Source organism: Bos javanicus, chromosome 4 (assembly GCF_032452875.1).
Source record: "Bos javanicus breed banteng chromosome 4, ARS-OSU_banteng_1.0, whole genome shotgun sequence".
In the NCBI taxonomy this organism is placed as follows: domain Eukaryota; kingdom Metazoa; phylum Chordata; class Mammalia; order Artiodactyla; family Bovidae; genus Bos; species Bos javanicus.
The window spans coordinates 87,482,289-87,502,198 of NC_083871.1; the positions used below are offsets into that span (position 1 = coordinate 87,482,289).

Here is a 19,910-nt window from a genome sequence, read left to right on the forward strand (position 1 = left end):
CCTCCTCCACCGCTTTTTAAATCTATCCTTGAAAAACAGATTTTCAAAGTCTGCTATTTGCCAAATGATAGGAGAGCCTCATTGATTCCTTGTAGTTTCCCACTGAAGTAGTGACAGAATTCACCTCTTCAGCCTCAAGCTTGAAAGCAAGTAGAAACTAGCAGCTCTCTCTAACCCAATTTTCATTCTTTAGCAGGCATTTATGTAGCAACTGTTTAAAATTGGGGTACAGTTGCTCTACAATGTTGCACTGGTTTCTTCCCTAAAATGAAGTGTATCAGCTATATGTATACATATATTGCCTCTCTTTAGGACTTTCCTCCCCAATCCTACCCATCCAGTGATCGAGCTGAGCTCCCTGTGCTATACAGTGGATTTCCACTAGCTATCTGTTTTACACATGATAGTGAGGTTTTGACAGACGTTCTTCCTGTTGCAACTGTATGGTTCTCTACAATCAGAGGCAAAACAACGTATTTTGAAAGTAACATGGTTTCCATAATTTTTTGTTTTCAGCATAACTGTAGAAGGCTCTAATTCTAAAGCCTTCTTGAATTAGCCTTCTAGTTATAAAATGACAAAATATTAAAAATAATAAGATATATCACTTTATGGGGCATCTAACTCAGGAATTAGAAAAAAATTTTGAGACAGTGAGAGATATCGCTGTGACAAAGGTTCTGTTCCCATCTGCTTATTTAGATAAGCCAGGCTTCCCTATGTTCACATTTTGGAACGTTATAAGAAAACATCTTGGAAATGCTCATATCTTGGAAAACAAAAAAGGAATTACTGTGAAACCCTTTCTCATTATAGAATAAGTCATTCACAGGTAAACTGGGAAGGGAAGCTATATCCAGCTCATTGACATAAGCATTTCCAGTCAAATTTAACCTTAATAATTATTCTTCAATTACTCATATGTTATCATAAGCTGTGTGCTACTTATAATTGTAGTTATACTTCAATACAAAATACATTTGTAATACTTAAAGCCTTCCGGTCACAGGAATTTTTATTTACTCTTCCTCTTGTTTCATTTTTTATAATTAAAAACAATTATTTTTGGCTGTGCTGAGTCTCTGTTGCTGCTCAAGATTTGTTCGAGTTGCAGCAAGCAGGGGCTGCTCTCTAGTTCTGATGTGCAGGCTTCTCACTGTGGTGGATTCCCTGGTGGAGTATGGGCCCCAGGACGTGTGAGCTTCAGTAATTGCAGCACGCACGCTTCAGAAGCTGTGGCTCCTGGGCTCTAGAATACAGACTCAGTAGTTGGGGCACAGGGGCTTAGCCACCCCACAGCATGTGGGATCTTCCAGGACCAGGGATTGAACCTGTGTCTCCTGCATTGGCAGGCAGAGTCCTCACCACTGAGCCACCAGGGAAGCCCTTGACTTTCATTTTCCTTCAGGTGAGGCAGTTTGACTGACTTGGTTTTTTCAAACAGAAGGACAAGGGGAAATAAATCTGGGAGTTTAGGAGAAAAAGATCTAGTAACAAAGATTTTTTAGGCAAAGGGGTTTTTTGGCCTTCCTGTATTATTCTTTATATTGGCTCTCTTTGCTCTCTGGATCTTTATTTGGCTTAAACAACAGAAATTTATTGTCTTGAAGTGCTAGAGGCGAGAAGCTGAACTATTAAGGGGTCAGCAGGTTGGTTCCTTCTAAGGGCTGTGAGGGTAATTCGCTCCTTGTCTTTCTCACTTGTAGTGGGTTGCTGCCAAGTTTTGGCACTCCTTGGCTTGTGGAGGTATCATATCCATCTCTGCCTTCATCTTCACTTGGCATTCTCCTGTGTGTGTATCTGCTTCCAAGCTCCCTCTTTTTTAACATGGGCACTAGTCACACTCGATTAGGGGCACACCCTTCTCTGGTATGACCTCATCTTGATTATGCACACAGTGCTATTTTCAAATAAGGTCATATTCTAAGGAACTGGGGTTTAGGACTCTCCAACAGGGGAGAGATTTTTACTCCAATTTTGCAGACATTTTTAATTGCAGAAAAGCGTGATAGAGGGATCAGATTCTGACGCATAATGTGTGCTTAGTTGCTCAGTCGTGTCCCTTTGTGACCCCATGGACTGTAGACTGCCAGGCTCCTCTGTCCGTGGGACTTCTCAGGCAAGAATACTGCAGTGCATTGCCATTTTCTCCTCCAGGTGATCTTCCTAACCCAGGGATCGAACCTGTGTCTCCTGTATTACAGGCAGATAAGCTAAGCCATCAGGGAAGCCCATTGATGCATAATACTTATTTCCTAAGAATACAATTCTGTTGGGGATCAGTTATGGAAATAAGAATTCAAGGAGAAAAAGCTAATAGTATACAATTTGCAATGGTTCAGTTCAGTTCAGTTCAGTCGCTCAGTCATGTCTGACTCTTTGTGACCCCATGAATTGCAGCACACCAGGCTTCCCTGTCCATCACCAACTCCCGGAGTTCACTCAGACTCACGTCCATCGAGTCGGTGATGCCATCCAGCCATCTCATCCTCTGTCGTCCCCTTCTCCTCCTGCCCCCAATCCCTCCCAGCATCAGAGTCTTTTCCAATGAGTCAACTCTTCACATGAGGTGGCCAAAGTACTGGAGTTTCAGCTTTAGCATCATTCCTTCCAAAGAACACCCAGGACTGATCTCCTTTACAATGGACTGCTTGGATCTCCTTGCAGTCCAAGGGACTCTCAAGAGTCTTCTCCAACACCACAGTTCAAAAGCATCAATTCTTCAGCGCTCAGCCTTCTTCACAGTCCAACTCTCACATCCATACATGACCACTGGAAAAACCATAGCCTTGACTAGATGGACCTTTGTTGGCAAAGTAATGTCTCTGCTTTTCAATATGCTGTCTAGGTTGGTTAGAGATGCACATAAAATCACAACAATATTCAAATTTGATTGAGAACGTTTATTATTGATTTAATGGTTTTATTATAGAAACTACCTCCATTGTAACTAAATTTATGATGAAAAGTTTACAGTGACCTACAGTTGTAAAATCTAGCAAATTAGCAAGACAGTTTGAAGCCTGATGGGCATGCTCCTATTTCTCTCTGGTCTTTTTTAGGAAGATGCATCTGGTTCTTCCTTGATACCTTTTAGAGACATGATAACTAGTATTTCATTTCTTACTAGTCAGAATGGCAAATAACTAACTGTAGTTCTATGTCCACTTTCAGTTTTTATTATCTTCTTCCATGGGTAGTTTTCCCTGTTATTCATTCATTCAACAAATATTTATTGAATATCTACAGTGCATTTTTTCTAGGCCTTGAGTATACAATAACGTCCTCGGCATCAGAATAAGAAAAAAAAATAGAAAAATAATATCAATTCTCACACGGTGATATGGAGAAGACTGGATTACAGATAAACAATACCTACAACAATTTTGGGTTGTTTTGAATGAGTTGTTTTGAAGAAAAATAAAACAGAGTAGAGTATGACAGGGAAGGGAGTCTATTTTTGATAAAGCATCCAGAAAAGGGCTCTCTGAAGACAATCATATTTCAATATTGGAAGTATTTTGATTGGAAGTGAAGGAGGATAAACCATGTTTAACAAATGAGTCTGCCATTTCAAATCTAGGTCCCACTTTCATTTCTCCCTCAATTACTTCTCCTTATTCTTTTCAGCTTCTGTTTGACAAGACTGGGGACATCTCACTCTAACCTTGTGTTGCTCAGCTTGATTTTTTATAAAACAGAGACAGTAACACGTGTTCTACAGGTCTTTGAGAGCACTGTGTGCTGAGTTGGTTCAGTTGTGTCCAGCTGTTTGCTGCCCAGTGGACTGTAGCCCCCCAGGCTCCTCTGTCCATGGGATTCTCCAGGCAAGAATACTGGAGTGGGCTGCCATTCCTTCCTCCAGGGGATCTTCCTGTCCCAGGGATCAAACCCACGTCTCTCATGTCTCCTGCATTGGCAGATGGGTTCCTTACCACTAGCACGACCTGGGAAGCCCTTGTGAGCACCGGAGATACTAATGCAGGATAGCTAGCACCATGCCTGCCTGATACGCAGTTGGTTCCCAATAAGTCAAATCCAGCTGTCAGGGATCCATCATCCCTCTCTCTCTTCTTATGTGTCTTTCTAGAGTCATTTCATTGTGGGTTAGAGATACATTTTGTTCTGTAATAGGTAAGAAAGTGTGATGTCAGGCTTGACCCCATTTTGAGGCTGTATGTTTCCAGGCTGGGAATGACTAAGGACTGTTGGCCTTCATGCCTCAGGCTTCTGCTTTCCAGCCTCACTGGGTTCTCCCCAACTGATATGTCTACTTCGCCCCAGGCTGATGGGTTGCTTCTTCCCATTAAAAAGATAGCAATCATGGTATTGAAAATACCTGTTGAATATTCAAATACATAAATGGACAAGAAATTGAGGATGAGAAGAAAAATCAGAGATGCCTCTAAATGTAGTTTAGATATTATTCCCTCTATTTCTTTTTTTTTTAATTTTATTTTATTTTTAAACTTTACATAATTGTATTAGTTTTGCCAAATATCAAAATGAATCCGCCACAGGTATACATGTGTTCCCCATCCTGAACCCTCCTCCCTCCCCATATTCCCTCTATTTCTAATGGATATTATCATGAATATATATTTTAATGTATATATTTTAAAAATGATTCTCTTAAAACAACAAAAAAGATTAATCTCTAAAGGTCTTTATACAAGTCATGTTCATGCTGTCGTGCATTAAAGAGTCCAGGCTTGACATGCATAGCATACCTAAAGCGCTAAAAATGTGCTTGCTATTTAAGATCTAGCTTTAAAAACTACCTGTCAAAAGGCTACTTGTTTTTCATATGCAGTGTAAAATGCTTACATCTATGTTGCTTTTTTCTTTATATAACTTGAAGTACAGGTTTGGTTGCTGTTTTATGCTTTAAGTACTGTATTTCTAGCTAGCTTTAAATAACACAATTATTTCTTAACATGATGGACATGTTTAAGTACCAATTTCAAAATCTTTGGAGATACCAAGAAAAAAAAAATCCAAGCAAAAAAGCCGCCAGCTTCAGAAAAATCACGTACTTTTGACAACCATGGTGATTTAAATAAGTATTAAACATATGTTTTATTTTTTACTTCTTTTAATATTGTTTAATATTTCAAAAGTCACCTAACAGTCCTGGAGTTTACCACAGATGATTGGGCCCTGAGGTTTAACGAAGAGCACAGATGGAAGGGAAACAAAATACCAACGCCCAACAAAGCTGTCACTGATAATTAGGGAATCTGACCCAGGAGACAACTGAAAAAAGTGCAGTTTGGCTTTTCAATACTTTGGTTCAAGAAGCAAAAAAGTATGAACACCATCCTTTGACTCACTAGCTCCTGGTTCTGTTTCCATAAAATGACACTGCATTTTATTCTTTTGATTCCTCTAATATCCCCAAGCACCTTCCACTTTGCCCATTCACCTTACTGAGGCAAACCCTACAGTGAACCTGTAGCATAAGATCAAGTGAATCCTTCTGAACAGTGTCAACACTTTGTAGCTACTGGTTTGGCAGCCAGCATCCGGGGTGGGGGTACACTGGGGAAATCCCACTTGGAAATAACTTATTATCAGTTGGCACTAATCTTTAATATATGCTGTGCATGGGTGCTAAGTCGCTTCAGTTGTGTCTGACTCTTTGTGACTCTATGGACTGCAGCCTGCCAGGCTCCTCTGTCCATGGGATTCTCCAGGCAAAAATTCTGGAGTGGGTTGCCATTTCCTTCTCCAGGGGGTTTTTCTGACCCAGGGATAGAAGTGCGTCTCTTATGTCTCCTGCATTTGCAGGCGGGTTCTTTACCACTAGTGCTACCTGGAAGCCCTAATGTATGCTGCTGAAAGCTAAATGGTAGGGGCCAGGGGTTCCCCATGCTCCCTGTGCTTCCAGCTGAAGGCAGTCTGGCCCATCTCCACATGCCAGGGAATTAGATAGAAACAGGTGGTCGGACCTATTCTGATCTGGTATTTGTTTTCAGGGATAAGCTGACTTATAAGCTTATATAATATACTATATTGTGACTGAAAATCCATTCAGTGGAAAGACAGAGCCATGATAAACATTCAATATCCTTAACCCAGTCTATTCTTAATAACTCCATAAAGAATGGATTTGTTGAGAACTGGGGGATATAAATGTACTTTAATCTGAGGACAGAGTTAAATCAGGCTTTTTTGGCATCACAGGGCGCCTTAATTTGCTGGGGTCCCATGAGGTACCAGCTTCTGATCTAGGAAACCTCCCATTTTATTTTCAACTGCCAACCTGTTCAACACCTGTCCGTGTCCACACGTGTAAGTGCTAACGATGAGTTCTTAGAGACCACCACGTTCTGGTTTGTATGTTGGGTTCCTACTTCAGGGATCATGTTAACAGCTGGCAGCTTAGCAACTGCCACCGTCTAATTTCAGTAAAGATTAAGGCTTAAAAATCCTTAGCTGGAAATGTTCTTGGCAGAGGCCAAAGGTGCTGCTAGAGTTATTAAAAAAAAAAAAAAAATCCCAGAGCTTAATTTAATCAAGGAAAATGAATATATTTTTCAAGATCATGATGGATTTGAAGGGAATATATATTTACTGTCTTGACCAAATGGCATAAAAAAGATTTAGCAATCAGTGTATAAATTAGAAAGAGGAAAGGCAGTCTTTTTAAAAACAGTGCTCAGAGTGACTCATATATTCATCTATTGAACAAATATTTAGCCAGTTTCTACTCACAGTAGATTACAAGACAGACAAGGTCTTTATTTTCATGGAGCATATATTCTAGAAGGGATAAAGAGATAATTAACAAATAAATATATAAGGATGGATAACTCTGATCAGAGAAAAATGTTCTGAGAAATATAAAATTGGGTAATGTGACAGGCAGTCACTTCAGATTGGGTGGGCAAAAAAAGACCCATTTAAGGTGACATTTGACCTGATACCTAAGTGGGTAGGTAGAACAAGCTAGTCATGGGAAAATGTAAAAGCTAGAATAAATGTTCCGAATTTCTTTAGATGCTTAAGAAGCTAAGCAACAACCAAGTGGGAGAAAGGTGTGTGGTATGTTTAGTCACTGTCATGTCTGACCCCATGAACTGCAGCACAACCAGGCTTCCCAGTCCTAGGAAGAAAGGTAGGGAGATTTAATTCAAAGGCATATTTGCATAGAGATCACACTTTAAAAAGAAACTTATATTATTATATATTTGAGAGAGGAGGCTGGTGACCTGGAGGTGCTAAACCCCAGTTCTCGGCGCTGCAATTACCCTGGATGCAGAGCATTACAAGTCACGCTGCTGCTCAGTGATAGGCGAGGACTCATCTGAGAGGAAGCTAGAGGCCACAATAGGGACAATATATAGGACTTTCCCTTGGTTATGGTCAGAGGTTTTCTAAGTGTAATAGGCAGTCATGGAAGAATTTACACAGAAAATTGGCAAAACCTGAGTTATGCTTCAAATAGATTATTCTGGCAATGTGAAGAATGGATTGTCAGGAGAATGGTAGAAAGTAGACCCAGAGAGAACAGCTGGGACTCTATTGTGAAAATCCATGTGAAGATAATAATGGTTTCAAATAGAATGATAGCAGAGAAGATGGAAAGAACTGAATGTAAGCAGGATACTATTCTGGCTGTAGATAAAATAGGATTTTCTGATTGACATGGGGTAATGAAAAAAAAGGGGGACAAAAGAGACACCATGGTTTTGGTTCAAGTATGCTCAAATATGGGCTTCCCCGATGGCTCAATGGTAAAGAATCTGCCTTCAATGCAGGAGATGCAGGTTTGATCCCTGGGTCAGGAAGATCTCCTGGACGAGGATAGTCCATAGGGTTGTAAAAAGTCAGGTACACCTGCGCACACACGCACAGATGCTCAAATATAAATCAAGTTTATGTTTTATATAGGTTTGAGAAGGAACCCAAATTAAAGGTGAGATAATATTTACTTATCTTACATTTACCAGTCTTTATCATGCATCAGGAACACTCCACATGTATGTGTAAAGATATATATGCATATGAATGCATGCATACATATAAACATATACACATACAGCATTTTAAAGTTGAGTCTTATAAAACAATCAAGTCCATTAACATTCAATTCAGATAAATACGGTTACAATATTGCACATTCCTCATTCATAGGTCTTTACTCTTTCATGTAGGTGTGAGCTAAAAAAGAAGAGAAACAGATATTTTTCTACATGAACATACCAACACAAATTTTAAAGGAACACAAGGTACATGGGAAAGAGGAATTTTGGCATTGGGATCATTTCCTGATCCTTGTGAGATATTTCTTATCAAATTCAGCTCTACTCTCATTCTACTTTCTTTTATAATTTTAACTCTTGAGACATAGGTAAATGATCATTTCAATATATTTTACAACTATTTTGAAGAGTAAATGCATTATTTCATTACAGAAAACTCGATTATTACAAAGGCTATCATAAAAATGAAACTTAAAAAATTCTTTTCCTCTGAGATTTTTTCCCACAGCCAAAACAATTTTCAATTTTCTTTCCTATGTGTATTTTGAAAGATAAAATAATACATGCAACTTGACTCATAATAACCATTAACTATACAAAAAAAAGACAAATTAAAAAAAAAACTAAGTTTCAGTGAATATTTAAATATTCATGAGTCATCAAGTTTTATACATCTTACTTCATATTATAGGTGTCTATGCCCTGGCTTAGCAATTTCATTTCTATAGGGATACTCTAACACACATGGATGAGCCCACAGATCAAGCATATATATTCCAGCATTATTTGTTGATTAATGAAAGGAACTTAAATTTCTAAAAACAGGGAACTGTTATGTAAATTATTTTAAACTAAATTATGGAATCCAATCATCCATTAAAAGGAATAAAGTGAATTTTTAGATACTGACATGGTAACTTGATGTTTTATTTTTTATTTATCTTAAATATTTGTTTTAATTAATTAATTTATTTAGCTGTGTCAGTCTTGGTGGCATGTGGGATCTTCAATCTTCATTGCAGCATGCAGGACCTAGTTCCCTGACCAGAGATTAAACCCAGGCCCCTTGCACTGGAAACAGAGTTTTAGTTAACTGGACCACAAGGGAAATCCCATCACACATTTTAAAAGTGGGTCAAAACAATTCAGGAAACAAATATATATGCGGATGATTCCATTAGGATTGGATTATACTGAAACAAGTTTAAAAGTTCAAACTGCTAGCAGTGGCTACTTGGCCACTGGGGGAAAAGACTGAAATCAGGGGGCCATACTGGTAGGGGTTCTGATGAGGGCCACAGAGACTTCTGTATGGTTTGAGTTTATCCTATACTGAGCACGTCTTGGGTTTGTACATCTTAAATCAGTTTAAAACGTAAAGCCAGAGAGACACTACCCCATGACTTTCTTGATTTGACAGCAGTGTATCTATTCACTTTGCATTACTATTAGCAAACATCAGCTTATGTCCTAAGACTAAACCTAGATCATCTAATTTCCTGCAGTAGTGGCATTCTCAGATAACGTGACAGCAGTCTGCTGCAGGGTGTGCAGGATATTTCAGATATCAATAGGCTGGTGCAGCCATTTCTTTAAGCTGAGAGCAGATTTTGATGGCGTCTCATTAAGAGAGTGGCTCTCGTATGTTTCGAGCAGGTACAGACCACTTAGTGGCATGGCTGACTGTTTACATCCTGTGCCAGCTCAGCTGATATGTAATTAACATTATGCCTTGATAGCCTGCTGTTGTTTGCAGCAACTTCAAGTCATGATTCTGACACATCGACAATAAGCAGAGAACACTTTGATATGAGGCCAAAACAACATAGATGTCTATCTACTTCAGTTTCCAGTAATGTCCCGTGGTAAGTGGGCTTCATGAGTGCGGGTCTCTTTATGCCATCACTCACTGGCCATTTCTTTAACGTAGTAACACTGTTATGTACCTCATGAAATGAATGTTCCACAGTGATTATGCACATACCTGTTTGTCTTCAGATCAACTGTAGTTGTGTGCATTTATTTGATCATGGCACAGTGACAAAGGATATGGGAGCTTAGCATCTAGAGACTGACAGAACTGGATCTGATCACCAGACGCTACCTACCACATACTAACTGTATAATTCTGGCCAAATTATTAATATAAAACCTCTTTGTACATCAAGTTAATCTGTACAATGGGGATAATAATACCTATCCTCAAATCTTATTCTGAAGACTAAAAGAGATAGTGTGGTGGTAAAACAGTGCTTTGCATAAGTGCCTGCCATATTTGCATAATAAATATTAGATTACAGATAGCAATAGTTGTATTAATAGGTGAGTGCTTCAGGAATTTTTATATCACCACAAAATATGCAGCATCTGAGGGCATACAGTTATTTGCAGAGGTATTAGCTGAATACAGATTTATGAAATAATTCAGTTTGCTTAAATTGTAGATACAAATATGGAATTTTAAAGCCATTAAATGGTTTATTACAATGAACTAAAACATACTAGTATCATAAGTACTTTACATCAATGATATCCTCCAAATGTAACACTTAAACACTGAATACGCTTAAAAAATTAATAAAAAACACATATAAGTTTAATAAAAACACATGTAAGTTTTGGGAAGATTTTCAACATATTCATCAAAATCACTGTTCTTTCAGTTTGGCTTGGACCCAAATTTACCTTCATCAGAAACAAATGCAGCCTCAAAAAAAGCATGAAAAATCTTTTTAATACTGTAAGCATACTGGCTTTAGAATGTAAATGGGGTCCAAAATTAATCTTACGTAGCTCAGTTAACACCCCACAATGATAACTAATTCATTTTCCCATTTTCAACTCTGATTTAAATGTTGATACAAGAGTCTCTGAAAAGTCTCTTCACCTCAGCAACTCCGCAAGTGTTCACTTTGAACAACGACTTAGCCGCTGAGCAAACGAGACTCTCAATCAATTTTTATGAGCACAAATTCTTGGGCTGATGGCTAGACCTCCAGCTCCATCACTCAGATAATACACACTCACAAGTGGTGATGAGATTCACATTATCACCAGAGCACCATTCTGCCGACGGCAGCAGCAGACACAGCAGGGGCACACTGTCCTCCTGGAAACAACTCCCTCACCTTTCAATAGTGCAGCCTGCAGGTATGGATCCACAAGCCATGTGCCAACAGAATGAGAGCTATCTTTAGAGATCCTAATAAAATGACCCACTTCTTCCCAACGAGTCCTTCTTGCTGAATATCCATACATACCCATCTTGATTTTGAAGTGTGTACATCCGTCTTTCCATTACATTTGGAATTGAAAGGATGATTCAATTATATTTAACACTTTAAAAAGTTGTCAGAGTACTGGCATTGAAATCTCAATACACTTGGGCATGGGATTCTCTGTGTGAATACATGTATATACGTATATTTGTATAAAGATACAATGCTTCCCTGGTGGCTCAGACAATAAAGAATCTGCCCACAAAGCAGGAGACCTGGGTTCAATTCCTGAGTCGAGAAGATCCCCTGGAGAAGGGAATGGCAACCCACTGCAGTATTCTTCCCTGGAGAATCCCATGGACAGAAAAGCCTGGCGGGCAACATCTATGGGGTTGCAAAGAGTGGGACACAACTGAGTGACTAACACTTTCACAATACTTATCACATCAGATCAGATCAGATCAGTCGCTCAGTTGTGTCCAACTCTTTGCGACCCCATGAATTGCAGCACGCCAGGCTTCCCTGTCCATCACCAACTCCCGGAGTTCACTCAGACTCACGTCCATCGAGTCAGTGATGCCATCCAGCCATCTCATCCCCTGTCGTCCCCTTCTCCTCCTGCCCCCAATCCCTCCCAGCATCAGAGTCTTTTCCAATGAGTTAACTCATGGCATGAGGTGGCCAAAGTACTGCAGTTTCAGCTTTAGCATCATTCCTTCCAAAGAATATGACTTCAAATTTTAAGACGATATGTCAGGTAGAATACATCTGAATTCATGAAAGTTTGGTGGTGTTTATCCTAAATTTTAATTATGGAGTATAGAGGTTAACCTCCTTTGGTTTAAATTGAATGTTGTCATTAAAATGTTAAACATATTTTTGTTATATGGAGAATTTTCCAGCTCTCCAAAGACATGGTTAATGTTCTGTAAAGAACACTTAATGATCTCAAAACACTGAAATTCTTTTTTTTGAATTTTTTTGAATAAAAGAAGAAAATTCTTTTATTTCTATAAGTCTCTTATGGGGTAATAATGAACATATATATGGTTGCTCTGTAACTTGATTCTTGTGATCATATATCAAAAAATAAGGTAGGGAGCAAAGGATTATCCTGAACTTTACCTGGCTTGAAGCATAAAGTGTCCATCCGAACTCTCAAAGCTGATCTATTAAGGCCTAATTTTCATTCTAAAACAATGTATATTAGAAACTCTTTTAGCCTACTGTTACTTTACTGGATCTCTACAGGATTCTTTCTTTAAAAATAATGAATGTGATCCAGCAATCATGCTCCTTGGTATTTACCCAAAGAAGCTAGAAAGTTATGGTTACACAAAAACCTGCACACAAATGTGTATAACAGCTCGATTCACAATTGCCAAAATTTGGAAGCACCCAAGATGTCATTCAGTAGGTGAACAGATAAACTGCTTCATTTGGACAATGGAATATTATTCAGTGCTAAAAAGAAATCAGCTTTTAAGCCATGGAAAAAACATGGAAAAACCTTAAATGAAATTCCTAAGTGAAAGAAGCTAATGAGTAATGGCTACATGCTGCAAGACTCCAACTGTGACATTTTGGAAAAGGCAAACCTGCGGTAAAAAGATCAGGGGTTGCCAAAGGTGGGAGGGTGAACAGGCAGAACAGAGAGGATTTTCAAGGGAGTGATATGCTTTGTATGATATTACAGTGATAAATAGTATGCTTGTTCAAATACACAGATGTACAACACCAAAAGTGAAATCTAAGAAAAAGTATGGACTTTCGATGAAGATGATGTGTTGAGTGTAGTTCACCCTTGGTAACATAAGTACCGTTCTGGTGAGATGTTGATAGTGGGGGAAGCTATGTGGGGACAGAGGATAGGTAGGAAATCTCTGTACCTTCCCTTAAATTTTGTTGTGAACCTAAAACTGCTCTTAAAAAACCATATTGACTAATAGGTATGACATGTTGAAATCTGTGGTTACTGGATAACATTCTCATGTGTTCTTATACTTATTTCCATCAGTTCAACTCTATGCTTACTAAGAATCAGTAGCGTTTGATTAGGCCAATAACATCAGCTACTGATCTTATGGGACGAGAACTTAACGATATTTTGTGTAAATGCATGATATATGACCATGAAAAAGAAGCTTCAGTTTTTATGAAAAATCATTTGAATGCTTTGGAAAGATTTGACAAAGACAAGTCACTAACACAAACTTGCTAAATTAGACGTAGGTGAGAAAATCTATAAGTGGAAATAAAATAAAAATGTACAGAAAGATATGTGCTCAAGCTGCCTAGTAAATGCATTTAAATTTTTGTGCCAGTGTAGAGAAATTAAGCCTAGAAACCAAAGAAGATGCCTTATAAGTGTGACTTTTGGAGGACAGACCATTGAGAACTCCCAACAGGGAGCCCTTACTCAGAGCAAATGTGTGAGTTTTATATAAAATATATTGTCTGTGTGTGCAAATGTATGTGCATATTTTATTAATCTGGTTGACCAAATATTGGTTCTATTTACTTACTTATACATTTTGTTATTATTTATTTTTGACTGCATTGCATGGCATGTGGTATCTTGGTTCTCTAACCAGGGATTGAACCAAGGGCCCTTGCAATGGAAGCCTGGAGTCTTAACCTCTGCACCACCGTGGGATTCTCAGTTCTATTTACATAAGAAAAAGTTACACTTTACCCAGGCAGGGAAAAAAACCCACTTTTGATTAAAAATTTAAACTTTCATGAAGTTACCATGCTATTATGGCACATCAATAAAATAATTGTATCCAGCAGTAGATAGATTGCTTTATTTCTGGAAGATAGCAAATGATTTTCCTTCCTTGGGATATCACCATGTTAACCTGATCTAGTCTATACTTGCTTAATGCATTGAGTAGGGCTTCCCTGGGGCTCAAGTGGTAAAGAAGTCACCTGCCAATGCTGGAGATGCAAGTTTGGGAAGATCCCTTGGAGGAGGAAATGGCAACCCACTCCAGCATTCTTGTCTGGGGAAATCCCATGGACAGACGGAACCTGGGGGGATGCTACTGTACATGGGCTTGCAAAATAGTTCAGATATGACTTAGCAACTGAAGAACAACAATAATGTGTGGATAGGAATTGATAAGATTTTACAGACTGTTTTGTGTTAACGATACCAAGACAGCTTCTCTTTTCATATATATTCATTGGGAATAAGACAGCCTGAATTTATCATGAACTGGAAAGACTATTACTAAAAATTATTCTTTAAAGTAACTTTACTAAATGAGTATATTCTATGAGCAAAGGTCATTCATGATCAAACACCAAAACAAAACAAGGGTCTACTGAACTGTACATTGTAGTACTCTGCCTATATTCAGAATCCTATCACAAACAAATCCACCAGTCAAGGCAATTAAAAAACCTGTACCTCTGAATAAGTGATATTTATGATACATTTTTTTTAAAGACATGTTTTTATGAATTAAGTTTTATCTATAAAACATCAGAATAATGCAGTGGTTCTCAAGGTATGGTCTTGGGATCCTGGGGATCTTCAAAATCCTTTCAGGGGACTTGTGAGGTCAAAACCAGTTTTAAAGTTATGTTTAAACATCTTCGCCCGTTTCACACTTACTCTCTCAAGAACATATACTGGAGTTTTCCAGAGGCTAAATTTCACCTGAGACTGCAACACATTGAAGGCAGAATCTGATTGGAAAATATAGCTGCACTCTATTTTTATTAAGCCAGACATTGAAGAGGTGCACAAAAGCATAAAATAATGCCATTTAGTTCACTAAAATGTCTGGCTTGAAAAAAATAGCTATTTTAAATAAAAAGGTTAGTTGCATTGGAATGGCCTTACTACTTTCATTTTAAAATGAATAAATATTTTCTAAATTTCTAAGTTTTAATTTCTAATACAGTAGATACTGACAGAATAACCCAAATAAAAGTTTGATTGGCTTAGAGTGGTTATATGACAGGAAAAAAGTGTACTTACCTGAACAAGAACAAAGTAACGTTTTTTCCATCTTTTCCAAACCTTCTGCCCAAGGGCATACAGATATCTGGTAAGAAAAACAAAAATATCTTATATGAATAATGGTGTCGTGCCACATAATCATATTTATTCCATAGGTATTTATTCTCGAGAGCAGCCTGCAAAGTTTAGTTCAATTGGAACCTGTGACAGCACGCGACTTCTGTGTTACAAAATGACTGAGTCTGTTCTAAGGCTCTTGAAAGGGAATTGATATATGTGGCTTATCAGTTTGTCAGTTCTCTTCACAAATTGAGCCAAGTTGGAAAGGATAATCAAAGCAGCAGTAGGAATTGTATTCTTACACATATTTCTCAGGAGAGACGTATGCTATGAATTGAGGCTAGGGTACCAGATGTTTCAGCTCGCAGGTGACAGAGGCTGAGGAGTGTGGCCTGGCAGGGAGCCGGCTGCAGAGTCCAGAACCCAGGATGAAGAGTCTCTTTCCAGCTGAGTGTCCCCAAGATGTGCCTGTACCAATCTCAGTTTCCAATTCCTTAACTATCAAATCAAAGAAGTATATGTGATGATTTCTAAGGTCCAAGCCCTGTAACTTGGAGATTTATCTGACTTATGTGAGCTTCTTAATGCAAAATTTCCTAACTATGAAACTCAGATACTAATGAAAGTGACATTGTATAATTTAATAGTGGTTTCAACCAAGACTTCTGTTTAACTGTGCATTGCTGTTAGTAACCTGAATTGAAATGATTCAAGTAGTTAATCACTGGAGAACAGAACTTTTGTTCTTACTGAATACACCGATGTAGGCTTAAGGATTGAGGAGGAAAGGGAAGAAATTAAATATTAACCAAGTATGAACATGTCATGGAGAGCTATTTAAAATTATATCCCATACCTCCCACAAAAGTGGAAAACATTTTAGAAGTTAAAAAGTATGGATTCATGTTGATGTATGGCAAAACCAATACAATACTGTAATTAGCCTTCAATTAAAATAAATAACTTTATATTAAAAAAAGTATGACAGAGACCTAATTTTTAAATTAAAGTATGATTTTTCAATATTTTATCACAATTCCTTTTTCTGTAGTCAAGATTTAACATTATAGAGGGTATTCAAACTAATTAAAATTATATACAATTCTGAATGATTAAAAAAACCCTTTAGTTAATCGTTTGTTGATGGTCTTAAAGTCTTTAGATTTCCTCTCGATTTTTAAAACTGAAATCTTAGCTTCAAATTTTAGCTTCTGTTTTATGAAAATAATTATCCTTTGCAAAAAAAAAGCAAACATACTTTTTGCCCCCTTTTTAAAAAGATATGGGATATTGGCTAAGGGGTGCTGAAATGATGGGCTTTCCTATTCACTGCTCATGGAGTGTAAAATAAGACCACCTTATTGTAGAATATGGAGAAGGCAATGGCACCCCACTCCAGTACTCTTGCTCAGAAAATCCCACACACGGAGGAGCCTGTTAGGCTGCAATCCATGGGGTCGCTAAGAGTCTGACACAACTGAGCGACTTCACTTTCACTTTTCACTTTCATGCATTGGAGAAGGAAATGGCAACCCACTCCAGTGTTCTTGGCTGGAGAATCCCAGGGACGGGGAGCCTGGTGGGCTGCCGTCTATGGGGTTGCACAGTCGGAAATGACTGAAGTGACTTAGCATTGTAGAATAACATGACATGCAAAGATGGGCTCAATAAAGGATAGAAATGGTATGGACCTAACAGAAGTAGACGATATTAAGAAGTGGCAAGAATACACAGAAGAACTGTACAAAAGACATCTTCACGACCCAGATAATCACAATGGTGTGATCACTTCACCTAGAGCCAGACATCCTGGAATGTGAAGTCAAGTGGGCCTCAGGAACCATGACTACGAACAAAGCTAGTGGAGGTCATGGAACTCCAGTTAAACTATCTCAAATCCTAAAAAGTGATGCTGTGAAAGTGCTGCACTCAATATGTCAGCAAATTTGAAAACTCAGCAGTGGCCACAGGACTGGAAAAGGTCAGTTTTTATTACAATCCTAAAGAAAGGCAATGCCAAAGAATGCTCAAACTACCACACAATTGCACTCATCTCACACCCTAAGTTATGCTCAAAATTCTCCAAGCCAGGCTTCAACAATATGTGAACAGTGAACTTCCAGATGTTCAAGCTGGATTTAGAAAAGGCAGAGGAACCAGAGATCAAACTGCCAACAGTGCTGGATCATCAAAAAAGCAGGAGAGTTCCAGAAAAAAAATATTTATTTCTGCTTTATTGACTGCCAAAGCTTTTCACTGTGTGAATCACAATAAACTGAGGAAAATTCTGAAAGACATGGGAATACCAGACCACCTGACCTGCCTCTTGAGAAATCTGTGTGCAGGTCAGGAAGCAACAATTAGAACTGGATATGGAAAAACAGACTGCTTCCAAATAGGAAAAGGAGTACGTCAAGGCTGTATACTGTCACTCTGCTTATTTAACTTACATGCAGAGTACATCATGAGAAATGCTGGGCTGGATGAAGCACAAGCTGGAATCAAGATTGCTGGGAGAAATATCAATAATCTCAGATATGCAGATGACACAACCCTTATGGCAGAAAGAGAAGAAGAACTAAAGAGCCTCTTGATGAAAGTGAAAGAGGAGAGTGAAAACCTGGCTTAAAACTCAGCATTCAGAAAATGAAGATCATGGCATTCGGTCCCATCACCTCATGGCAAATAGACAGAGAAACAGAGGAAACAGTGACAGACTTTATTTTTTTGGACTTCAAAATCACTACAGATGGTGACTGCAGCCATGAAATTAAAAGAGGCTTGCTCCTTGGAAGAAAAGTTAAGACTAACCTAGACAGCATATTCAAAAGCAGAGACATTACTTTGCAAACAAAGGTCCATCTAGACAAAGCTATGGTTTTTCCAGTAGTAGTTTTTCCAGTAGTCATGCATGGATGAGAGAGCTGGGTCCAGCTCCATAAAGAAAGCTGAGCACCGAAGAACTGATGCTTTTGAATTGTGGTGCTGGAGAAGACTCTTGAGAGTCCCTTGGAGTGCAAGGAGATTCAACCAGTCCATCCTAAAGGAAATCAGTCCTGAATATTCATTGGAAGGACTGGTGTTGAAGCTGAAGCTCCAATACTTTGGCCACCTGATGCAAAAAGCTGACTCACTGGAAAAGACCCTGATGCTGGGAAAGATTGAAGGCAGGAAGAGAAGGGGACAATAGAGGATGGCATCACCAACTTAATGGGCATGAGTTTGAGTAAACTCCAGGGGTTGGTGATGGACAGGAGGCCTGATGTGCTGCAGTCTATGGGGTCGCAAAGAGTCGGACACGACCGAGTGACTGAACTGAACTGATACAAAAATAGTCCCCCACTTATTCATCATGGAATTAGGGAAACAGACACACACACGTATACATATGTTACATGGATATACAGAACAGTATTATTCATATTAAAAAAAGGTAACAATGTCCAACAGTAGGTGAATTGTTTAATAAATGCTGGAAAACACACATAAAGAAATATTATGCTGCCTCTGAGAAAATATTTTTGATAAAATTAATAACAAGGAATATCTCATGATATAATATTTTATGAAAAAAGTTTCAAAAACATATAAATACTTAAGAGATTTGAAATTTGTAAAAGAAATATATGAAATAGATATTTCAAAAATTTTAGTAATAGGGCCTTTGAATCGTGGGATTATGGAAGATTTAATTTTCCATCTTTATTTCCTATATTTCTAAATTTTCAGGAAAAACACACACACACACACACACAAACAGAAATGGAGTGACTAAAAGTGGACGTAAATCCTAGGCTCCTGCCTAGCAAACACCGCCAGTACTGCCCGAATCAATGATGCAGTTTCTCTCTCTCAGACACATTAGTTAATGGGAGTATTTTGCGAACTTCTATTTAGTTTTATAATACTCTGGATATCCTATCGTCTGCGCTTCTGAATGCAGTAGTGATGCAGTTAGAGACTATCAGAAACATCCGTCAGTACTCTTCTCACCTGCTCACTCTCCCCTCCTGATGGCCCCTGAAAACCCTCTGCCCCACCTTTGCTCCAGCCTCTAATTTCTCTTCTATGGTTCCAGTGATAGGTGTTGAGTTGCTCTCTTCCTGTCTTCCCCATGTAATTTTCCTCTTCTGAAAGGTACACACCCCAGTGCTTATTACAGGGTTAAGAGCAATGACCTCAAGAGCTACATATACTGTGGACATGACAGATGCTCTCTGTACAAATTCACCAGCAAGATGCGCAGCAAACAGCTGCCAAGGAGTCAAGAGGGCATTTGGAATAACTTCTGCCTGTGACCGCAGGCTGCTTCTTCAACGTGTCTCACTTAGCATGCTGGTCACACATAAGCGAAAGTGCATAGTGATACACAAACCATCAACACCACAAGCAAGTGTAAGTCTGGCCGACAGCGAAGGTTCTGCATAAGGGATAATACTGTCAGCAGCGACTTCATTCAAAATGATGCCTCGACGCATTCGAAATGAAAAGGTATGATCTCTGTGAAGAGAGAAAGCAAAAGGGTGGGTGGATGCACGTGGGTATATTGAAAGATGTTGTGAAGAATAGAATAAAAGACAATTCAAGATTGGAACCAAGGTAAGCATTTGAATGTTGGGCCTTGAGCCATTATGGGCTACTGTACTATAAGAATTCAATAGAACATGTACG

General features: G+C 38.6%; 1 protein-coding gene across 11 annotated transcripts in view; it reads right to left on the minus strand.

Annotated features, from left to right (window-relative positions):
- CADPS2 (calcium dependent secretion activator 2) overlaps positions 1–19,910 on the minus strand; it is a 591,026-nt gene that overhangs the window by 190,750 nt on the left and 380,366 nt on the right. For all 11 annotated transcript variants that reach the window (XM_061414557.1, XM_061414550.1, XM_061414559.1 and 8 more), the window contains exon 9: positions 15,198–15,264. In XM_061414557.1, coding sequence (XP_061270541.1) covers positions 15,198–15,264 — 67 coding nt within the window. The remainder of the gene's footprint in view (positions 1–15,197; positions 15,265–19,910) is intronic.